The sequence below is a fragment of the Cetorhinus maximus genome, chromosome 12 (assembly GCF_964194155.1).
Source record: "Cetorhinus maximus chromosome 12, sCetMax3.hap1.1, whole genome shotgun sequence".
Taxonomy (NCBI): Eukaryota; Metazoa; Chordata; class Chondrichthyes; order Lamniformes; family Cetorhinidae; genus Cetorhinus; species Cetorhinus maximus.
Window position 1 is genome coordinate 6,807,150 of NC_135890.1, and position 11,066 is coordinate 6,818,215.

At 40.7% G+C, this 11,066-nt stretch overlaps 1 protein-coding gene across 1 annotated transcript in view; it reads left to right on the forward strand.

Annotated features, from left to right (window-relative positions):
* The window catches only part of upf2 (UPF2 regulator of nonsense mediated mRNA decay), a 137,977-nt gene that overhangs the window by 49,274 nt on the left and 77,637 nt on the right, over positions 1-11,066 (forward strand). Inside the window, exons 11-14 of the mRNA XM_078552963.1 lie at positions 4,477-4,585; positions 4,845-4,958; positions 7,581-7,697; positions 8,855-9,040. Of these exons, the coding sequence (XP_078409089.1) occupies positions 4,477-4,585; positions 4,845-4,958; positions 7,581-7,697; positions 8,855-9,040 (526 nt within the window). The remainder of the gene's footprint in view (positions 1-4,476; positions 4,586-4,844; positions 4,959-7,580; positions 7,698-8,854; positions 9,041-11,066) is intronic.

The following is an 11,066-nucleotide window of genomic DNA, read 5'->3' on the forward strand; positions in this document are numbered from 1 at the left end:
ACTAAGTAAAAATAGAATAGAGGTGAAATATAAGCTAGTTTAAGGGGGGGTGGGACAAGTGGAGCTGGATAGAGGGCCAGTGATAGGTGGAGATAACCAAAAGATGTCACAGACAAAAGGACAAAGAGGTGTTGAAGGTGGTGATATTATCTGAGGAATGTGCTAATTAAGGAAGACGTGTTTGGTGGCAGCATCATGCTGGAGTAGGTGGAAATGGCAGAGGATGATTCTTTGAATGCGGAGGCTGGTGGGGTGATAAGTGAGGACAAGGGGGACCCTATCATGTTTCTGGGAGGGAGAAGATGGTGTGAGGGCGGATGTGCGGGAGATGGGCCGGACACGGTTAAGGGCTCTGTCAACCACGGTGGGTGGAAAACCTCGGTTAAGGAAGAAGGAGGACATGTCAGAGGAACTGTTTTTGAAAGTGGCATCATCAGAACAGATGCGACGGAGGCGAAGGAACTGAGAGAATGGGATGGAGTATTTACAGGAGGCGGGGTGTGAGGCTTTCAAAAACTTTCAAAAACAGTTCCTCTGACATGTCCTCCTTCTTCCTTAACCGAGGTTTTCCACCCACGGTGGTTGACAGGGCCCTTAACCGTGTCCAGCCCATCTCCCGCGCATCCGCCCTCACAGCTTCTTCTCTCTCCCAGAAACATGATAGGGTCCCCCTTATCCTCACTTATCACCCCACCAGCCTCCGCATTCAAAGGATCATCCTCCGCCATTTCCGCCTACTCCAGCATGATGCCACCACCAAACACATCTTCCCTTCACCCCCTCTGGCGGCATTCCGCAGGGATCGTTCCCTCCGGGACACCCTGGTCCACTCCTCCATCACCCCCTACACCTCAACCCCCTCCCACGGCACCTTCCCATGCAACCGCAGAAGGTGCAACACCTGTCCCTTTACTTCCCCTCTCCTCGCCGTCCAGGGGCCCAAACACTCCTTTCAAGTGAAGCAGCATTTCAGTTGCACTTCCCTCAATTTAGTCTACTGCATTCGTTGCTCCCAATGCGGTTTCCTTTACATTGGAGAAACCAAACGCAGACTGGGTGACTGCTTTGCAGAACACCTTCGGTCTGTCCGCAAGCATGACCCAGACCTCCCTGTCGCTTGCCATTTCAACACTCCACCCTGCTCTCATGCCCACATGTCCGTCCTTGGCTTGCTGCAATGTTCCAGTGAAGCTCAACGCAAACTGGAGGAACAGCACCTCATCTTCCAACTAAGCACTTTACACCCTTCCGGACTGAACATTGAGTTCAACAATTTTAGATCATGAACTCTCTCCTCCATCCCCACCTCCTTTCCGATTTCCCCCCCCCCTTTTTTCCCCCAATAATTTATATAGATTTTTCTTTTCCCACCTACTTCCATTATTTTTAAATGTATTTCCATCCATTGTTTTATCTCTACCTTTTAGCTTTTTTCGATTCCTGCACCCCACCCCACCTCCACTAGGGCTATCTGTACCTTGCTTGTCTTGCTTTCTACCCTTAATTAGCACATTCCTCAGATAATATCACCACCTTCAACTCCTTTTTGTCCTTTTGTCTGTGACATTTTTTGGTTATCTCCACCTATCACTGGCCCTCTATCCAGCTCTACTTGCCCCCCCCCCCACCCCCCGCCTTAAACTAGCTTATATTTCACCTCTATTCTATTTTTACTTAGTTCTGTTGAAGGGTCATTCGGACTTGAAACGTTACCTGTGCTCCTCTCCACAGATGCTGCCAGACCTGCTGTGCCTTTACTTATATCTGGCTTGTAATAGTTTATTGTTTCTTTTACAATTTCTGTATGGAATGAATTTTACATGTTCAATCCCAGGAGTTGGGGATGTGGATAAATTAAGATTGTTGGTTTTGAAAGATGGCAAAGTGAGGGTTGTTGTAGCGATCCGCCTGGGTTATAATAGCTTAATGATTAACTACATAAAATGAGTGAAGCCCTTGATTTTTTTAATATATTTTCTTGGGTATGTTATACTGTTAACTCATTTTTAGAATTAGTATTTTTAGAGGAGGGAAGAAGACTTGGACAGCACAGGCACAAATCATTTATTTATAACAAGAACAGAAAATGCTGGAAAAACTCAGCAGGTCTTTAACAGCATCTGTGTAGAGAAAGACCAAGTTAACGTTCCGGGTCCGTATGACTCTTCAGAGCTCTGAAGAAGTCATATGGACTCGAAACGTTAACTCTCTTCCTTTCTCTCCACTGATGCTGTCAGACCTGCTGAGTTTTTCCAGCATTTTCTGTTATTGTTTCAGATTTCCTGTGTCTGCAGTATTTTGCTTTTATCATTTATTGATAAACTTGATAGGTTGGTACTGTTTTGCCACCAGGGATTGAAGTGTCCTTAAAATGTCTTGGTCATCTGACTAGCCTGGTAACTTTATAAATTTGAAATTGTCTGGTTGTGAGAGTTGGTCAAAAGACCCTTTAACAGGAGAAGTTAATTTGTGGTGCCAAAGTGGCTGTGAAAACTGCCAAATTTGTGTTCATGACTGTCAAACTCAGCTCATTAGCAGGAGTAATGCTTTATGAGCACAGAGGGAAAACAGTTTAAAAATTGCAACACCAATCTGTGGAGCTCAATTGTGTTCAACAGAGCTCAAAGCAGTGTGTTTGTACAATCCTCGCCATTTATACTGCCTCTTTTTGTCCAGGAAAACTGCCTACATTGGGAAAAGGCACTAACCATTTACCATTACCATAGAAATTCAATCACAAAGGCTGGTTAATTTGGACACCTCAGGAGTCATTTTATTCTGTCTATCCCAACCCACTGTCATTCTCCCTGCAATACTGTTTTAATGTATTTGAATCACCCCAATACTAAATGTTAATTTCTAAAAGACATTCAAATATTCAGTAGCAGTGATTCAGGAACTTGGAAATTGACCACAGCAGTTTCTGGCAGTTCTGAACAACATTCACAATCACATAGTTTGGGAGAAAAACGAAAATGCTTGAATTTTAATCCCAACCAAGATTTTTTTTTGAATTGTTATAAAAGCTTTTATTTTTTGATGGTTGAAATTTATTTTTTGTGTTTGCAAGCACTTAGCAGTGACTTTTGAGTCAATATTGCTTACAAGTATCATGTTCTCCCTAAAATTTGGCAATATTCTTATACAATACCAACATGCTGCAGAAATGAGTAGTACCGGTTAATCAAAAATGCTGGTTAACGAGGAGTTACCTTATTCCGGACACACAACAAGGTGCTGTTTTGTCTTTGAGGGGTTGAGAGCAGAGGGGAAGCAGTTGGACAGTCAAGGGCCCCAGCATAGCAGGACTTCACAGTAGAACCACCACAACTGAAGACCAAGCTGACACCATGACCTTCAGACGGCCTTTGCTCTGAACGGTATACGTTTGTTCAGGCATAATAACCAAAAATTTAATAATTTCATTGTAAAAACTAAGAGCAATTTCTGCAGATTTAGAATCTGCTGCTATTATTATTATTAGTCTTTATTTTAAAGAATGCATTATCAGAACACAAAGTGGTTGGCTTTAAGAAAAAAAATCACACTTGTCAGAAATTCCAGTGATGAAAGAATTGCGGTTGTCACCTTGCTGGATAACATACAATTTACTGTAATTGCAATAAAACCTGATCTAAAATGATAACGCTGGCATTAGTTGGAGCTCACCTGGGAGCTAAACAAATGTTCCAGCCATTGCATATAGTGGGAAAATCATGTTCACGTATACACCCTTGCTTTATGCAGTACAACATTTGAAAGCTCCATATCTGTAGACTTTCTATTCATCAATAGTGAAAATAAACTGGTTTCAGAGCAAACCTGTAAACACATTTTTTGAATGTTCTGTACGTTTTGCTGCGTTGCTGTCAATAACCTGACTGCATATACGTGCCATGTACAACATTACTGGTTAAGTTACCGGCAATTATTTGCAACATAAACTTCAAAGGTATAATAAAAGGAAAACTAGGTCCCTTTGAGCTAAGGGTGCTTGACTGGAGTAGATACGTTTTGAGTTGCATCTAATGTGAACTCACTTTTCACCATAAGTCAACATTAATTATTTTATCTCCCATTGTTGATGTCCCTCATCTTTTGAATTCACCCCAAAAAGGATTTAAATTTATATTAAAGGGACAAGCTAGAATTAACTGTTTTGCGATGGAGTTTGAACTAATAATCTAGGCGAGTGAATTTTTTATTGCCCTATTTGTTAAATCAATAACAATATGTTTTGCAGTCTATGCATTCATGTAATGATTAGGTCAATCTGGTTTCACTCTGGTGTAATAGTGCTCTGAATTTTTATTCTTGTGTTTTGCTGAAGTTGCATATTTAAAATAATGATTAAAGAGCGAGAATTGTATTTTATTGAAGTAATCTGTGTTTAATATTAATACAGAATAGCCTGTACCTGGTGTATGAAATGCTTCATATGAGTTAATTATTTATTTAAAAACTTTCCCTCTTTAGGTTGGACCTGCTTCCATTTTATGCCCGTTTGGTTGGCACTTTACATCCATGTATGACTGATGTGGCAGAGGACCTATGTGCCATGTTAAAAGGAGACTTCCGATTCCATGTATGTTTTAGTTTCTTTTTGAGAGGACACTGCTGTGATTTCTTTTTGGTGCAAGAGACCATTGTTTCAAATTTATTTTGCTGTTGAAACCAAAGCAAGTTTGTGGTACTAGAATACAGTATATAATGAACTTTAACAAAATGTGCTGAATATTGTAGGTACCAGAAGACAATATATACATTTTGATACAAACATTCAAGTTGCTTGGGTGATTAGTATCCATATGAAGCTTGAACACATGTTTCATTGTACACTTCAGGTCAGGAAGAAGGACCAGATCAATATTGAAACTAAAAACAAAACTGTGCGGTTCATTGGGGAACTAACAAAGTTTAAAATGTTTTTGAAGAACGATTCACTTCATTGTCTAAAGGTCAGTTTGCAACGTGTTTTATCCATATATATTTAGCCTTAAGCAGACCTGCGCGTGTTCTTCAATTGAACTGAAATCTTGTAGGATTATACAACATTTTCTGAGCATATCAACTTGTTTATGTAATGATGCCAATTTAGATCTATTATCTTAAGCTTACCTTGTCCTTGGACTGACACAGGTAGTAGGGGCAAAATTTGTGACCTTCCTTAGGAAGGGTCAAACCCTGTACGATGTAAAGATATGAAGATGGAGCGATCAAGAAGTTTGCGATGACACAAAAATTGGTCATGCCATAGATAGCGAGGAGGTTAGCTGGAGACTGCAGGAAGATATCAATAGACTTGTCAGGTGGCAGAAAAGCGGCAAATGGAATTCAACCCAGAGAAGTGTGAGGTGATGCATTTGGAGAGGTCAAACAAGGCATTACACAATAAATGGGAAGATACTGAGAGATGTAGAGGAAGTGAGAGACCTTGGTGTGAATGCCCATAGATCCCTGAAAGTAGCAGGACAGATTGATAAGGTGGATAAGAAGGCATATGAAATCCTTTCTTTTATTAGCTGAGGCATAGAATATAAGAGCAGGGAGGTTATGCTGGAACTATATAAAATATTAGTTAGGCCACAACTTGAGTACTGTATGCAGTTCTGGTCACCTTCTTACAGAAAGGATGTATTGCACTAGAGAGGGTACAGAGGAGATTTACGAGGATGTTGCCAGGACTGGAAAATTGCAGCTATGAGGAAAGTTTGAATAGGCTGGAGCTGTTCACTTTGGAACAGAGGAGGCTGGGGGGAGATTTGATTGAGATGTACAAAATTGTGAGGGGTCTGGATAGAGTGGGTAGGAAGCTCCAATTTACTTTAGCAGAGAGGTCAGTGACTAGGGGGCATAGATTTAAAGTGATTGGTAGAAAGATTAGAGGGGCGATGACGAAAAATGTTTTCACCCAGAGGGCAGTAGGGGTCTGGAACTCTCTGCCTGAAAGGATAGAAGAGGCAGAAGCCTCCAGCTCATTTAAAGGGTGTCTGGATATGCACCTCAAGTGCCGTAACCTACAGGCCCACGGACAAAATTCTGGAAAGTGGGATTAGGCTGGGCATCGATGTGGACACGATGGGCAAAGTGGCCTCTTTCTGTGCTATAAGTTTCTATGATTCTAAACCAGCTGCTCTGGCATTGCTATGGCCAAGGATCTTAAATAAAGGAACATGGATCATGGTTGATCCAAAATTCATATACCCACCTTTGCCCTTGATCTTTGGTTAACAAAAGTCTATCAAGCTCAGATTTAAAATTAACAATTAGTTGCATTTTGCAGAAGTGTGTTCTAAACATCTACCATCTTTTGTGTGTAGAAGTGCTTCCTAATTTCACTCCTGAAAGGCCTGGCTCTAATTTTTAGACCATGCCCCCTAGTCCTAGACTCCTCAACCTGTGGAATTAGTTTTTCTCTATCTACCCTACCTATTCCTTCAACATCTTAAAAACTTCAATCAAAATTGCCCCTTAAGCTTCTAACTTCCAGGGAATGCAACCTTGTTTTGTATAATCTCTCCTGGCAACTTAACCATGGCTTTCAAATATCATTCTGGTAAAGCTATACTATACTGCCTCTAAGACCAATAAATTCTTCCTAAGATGTGGTGCCCAGAGCTGCGCTCAGTACCCCAGGTGTTAACTAACTAGAGTATTGCATAACTGTAGCATAACTTCTACCTCCTTGTATTCTAGTCATCCAGATATAAAAGCCAGCATTCTATTAGACTTTTAAATTATTTTCTGTACTTGTTCACGGCCCTGGGCCCCCCCAAGTCACTCTTTACCTCCACTATTTTAAGCTTTTCACCATTTCGAATGTACCCTTTTTAGATCGAAGTGAATGACCTCATATTTGCCTATGCTGGAACCCATTTGCCACAGTTTTGTGCATTCATTTAATCTTTTAATTTCTCTTTGTAATTTTATGCTTCCAGCTCCATTGCTTATAATGCCACCTGTCCTTATGTCATCAGCAAACTTGGATATATGGTTTTCTATCCCATCATCTAAACCATTAACAAATAAAGTGCACAGCTGAGGTCCCAACATAGATACTTGTGGGGCACCATTAGTCATAGAGTACCTGTCCATTATCCCTACTCTCTTTCTCCTGCTGCTCAGCATATTTCCTAACCAGGTGCGTAAGTTGCATTCAGTTCTGTGGGTTTCAACTTTAGCTAACAAGGTTGTAAGAGGGACTTTATCAAATGTCTTCTAGCTGTCCGTATAAATAACACCCTTAGACATCCTTTTCCTGCTACTTTAATTATCTCTTCAAAACATTCAGTCAAGCTCGTGAGGCACAACTTATTCATTACAAATCCTTGCTGCTTCTCTGATCAGCTGAAAACTTTCATGGTGTTCATTCAATCTATCCTTAATTATAAACTCTCGTAATTTCCTGACACTGGGCTAACTGGTCTATAGCTCCCTGCTTTCCCCATCACCTTCCTTATCTAATTGTTTTATAGTGATCATTTCGTAAATGTAACAGCTTTACATATAAAAAAACAAAAATCAAAGACTTTTACTTGATGGGGAAAAAAGACCTATTTTTAATTCTCTCCTGTGAACAGATGCTCTTGGCTGACTTCTCTCACCACCATATTGAAATGGCCTGCACACTCCTGGAGACAACTGGCCGTTTTCTTTTCCGATCACCTGAATCCCATTTGAGGACGAGTGTTCTTTTGGTAAGATTTGTACACTGAGAATGCACAAATCTGGAAAGTCACTTTTTAATTTGCTTTTGCTTACTCTTTCACTTTTTGTGGAAGGCACAGGTTGTATTTTCCTCTGATTTTTTAGGTCTGGCGTTGAGCTGTTTAGAGTATGTGGTTAGGTGACCTGCAGCTATGGTGCTTTTGTAACTTGCTGTGTTGATGATGTTGGGTGGGTATATGGGGTGTTTTTTTTTTCTGCTTTCTAGATACTAAATTAAATTATTTTTAAATGTCCTAAACAACTCACAAGTTTAGGAAAGTGGCTTATGGCGAGATGTGCTGGATGACTTAAAATCCATTGTGTGTTCTTTGTGGTGTTGGCCATAAGGATTGGAAATTCCAAAACACAAAATGAAGTAAGCAGTCTGGATAGCTAAGACTATTAGCCTGCACAGGCAGATTCTCAAAATACTGACGTTGACTGCCAACATGAGGGTGTTTTGAAATAAAATGGTAAATTCTGCTTTTTTAGATTCTTGTCAGTGGTTGACCATAATGGAGCAATGAAAGTGCGCAGATAATTTCAGGGTAGGCTCTAGTTTTAGTATGTGGCTTGGTAGCTTAATCTTATGTCTGATTATGTTTGATAATATAATGGATTTTTTTTTACATGTTTTTAACTTGAGATCAGCAATGTTTGAATTAGAAATAAAATGTTCTCCCAGTTCTTGTACCCAGTGTTACCATCAAGCATGGCTAATGTGCAGAGAAATGATGTTTCTACTCTGCCCCAAAGAAGTGGCTCATTCTTACCATTCAAAAAGTGAATTTTGAGTTTTTTGTACCAACCATCTTCATGGTGGCTGATTCAGTTTTGTAGACTTGTTCTTGCTCTGGCCTGGGTTCAACATGCACAATTTCTCGATTTTGTATGATCTATTTGGCAGTTATACGACTTCTGCTTCATTGCTCTAAAATATATTTGTTCCCAAAATCCAGAGATGGAAGGATAGCCCCAGTCATTCAATACAAGATTCTCGAGGGACTTGACATGGCAGACACGGAGAGGTTGTTTCTGCTGGCTGGGGAATCTCAAACATGGCATGGTCTCAGGATAAGAGGTTGATCATTTTATGATATGATGAATGTGCCAATAATGCTGACCAACTTCAATGCCCTCTCTTTAGGAGCAAATGATGCGTAAAAAGCAGGCAATGCACTTAGATGCTCGTTATGTTACAATGGTGGAAAATGCATACTATTACTGTAACCCACCACCTGTTGAAAAAACAGTGAGGAAGAAGCGCCCTCCCCTTCAGGAATATATCCGCAAACTTCTCTACAAGGACTTGTCCAAGGTCACAACTGAAAAGGTAAGTGCTCGTTAATTAAATTAATCATTCACTCCAGTAAACATATTCTTTTCCCAAAAGCAGGTTTACAAAAACTGCATACCGAGCACAAAGAAAGATGGTTATGTTTGTTGAAGGCCAATTCTTTCAGCCCCAGGGCAACGCTGCAGGAGTTCTTTGGGCTAGTGTCATAGGCCCAGTTATCTTCAGCTGCTTCATCTTTCCTCCATCATAAGGTCAGAAATGGGAATGTTTGCTGATGATTCCACAGTGTTCAGTTCCATTCGCAATTCATCAGATAATGCAGTAGCCTGTGCCGCATGCAGCAAGACCTGGACAACAGCCAGGCTTGTACTTATAACTGGCAAGTTACATTTGTACCACACAAAACACGAGACAATAACCTTCTTCAACAAGAAAGAAGAGAGAGAATCTGAGCACCTCTTCCTAACATTCAGTGGCACTACCATCGTCAAATCCCCCATCATCAATGTCCTGGGGGGTCAACATTGACCAGAAACTCAACTGTGCTTGCCACATAAATGCTGTAGCTACAAGACCAGGACAGAGGCTGAGAATTCAGTGTGAGGGGCTCGCCAAAGTCTGTCCACCACCCACAAGGCATAAGTCAAGAGTATGAGGAATATCTCCACTTGCCTGGATGAGTTCAGCTCTAACAACACTCGAAGCACAACACCATCCAGGGCAAAGCAACCTGCTTGGTCAGTACCCTTATCCACCACCTTAAGCACTCACTCCCTCCACCACTGGCGCACCATGGCTACAGTGTGTATCAACTACAAGTTGCACTGCAACAACTTGCCAAAGCTCCTTTGGCAGCACTTCCCAACCCTGCAAACTCTTATCACTTAGATGAGCAACGGCATTAGGGAACAGCACCACCTTCACATTAACCTCCAAATCACACCATTTTGACTTGGGTACATACCACCATTCATTCGTTGTCGCTGGGTCAAAATCCCAGAACTCCCTACCGAACAGCACTGTGGAAGTACCTTCATTTCACCTCCTACAGCAATTCAAGCAGGCAGCTCACCACCACCTTTTCAAGGGCAATTAGGGATGGCAATAAATACTGACCTTGATTGAATCCTAAGAATGAACAAATAAATTTTTTAAAAATGAAAACATATTCTGTGTTGTTTCTACCAACATGCCTGACATTACATTTATGTTGTTTGCTGGATTCTGCTATTTCAAAGACCGAGCTCCAATATTCCACCCTTAATGAACTTGATCTCATCCAAAACATGCTGCATATGTCCTAATTTGCAGAAATCCCTTTCACTTAACACCTCTGTGCTCGTTGACTTACATGGGCTCATGTTTTATCAACAGTTTGATTTTAAAATTCTCATCTTCTGTTGAAATCTCTTCATAGCCCCACCCATTCCAATCTGTACTCCAGGATGCGAGTGCTGTGAGTTCTCTGAACTTGGCAATGTGAACACTGTACATTCTCTGAACCTGGCTAACTAAACAGTGGTCACTCTGATAATGGAATCAGATCACTGTTGAATCTGCTAATTAGAAGCACTATGCTTTATCCTTTTGTTTTTGCACAACTGAGCAATGACACTATATTTAAGCTAGTATGCTGTCTACAAATACACAGGCTAACTCTCAAAATACTTTACACTTCACTTGTTATAACAGCATGAGTAGTACAAAGTTAAAATCTGCTGAATGTTTTTTTCTGACTTTTTTTCTGCCTTTTCCCCCACCATTCCCATATAATTTTCTTTTTTGAAAGGAATGTTTCTTAGATTTTATGTACAGCCCCCATAGACATCTCCCATGTGCTCATTCTTCATTTGTAAACAGACAGTGAATGTCAGCAAGCTAACTACAGAAGGCTGAGCCTGATTGTGATCTCAAATAAAGTGTACATGTTTGTCTCTCTCTCTGACCTAACTTACTTGCTTGTTCCAGGCTGAGCAAGTGCGACTGCCAGTTTGTCAAACTCAGCAAGTTTTTTTGATTGGACTGAACCTCTTGCACATACTTTAGTTTTTAAATAAGATGA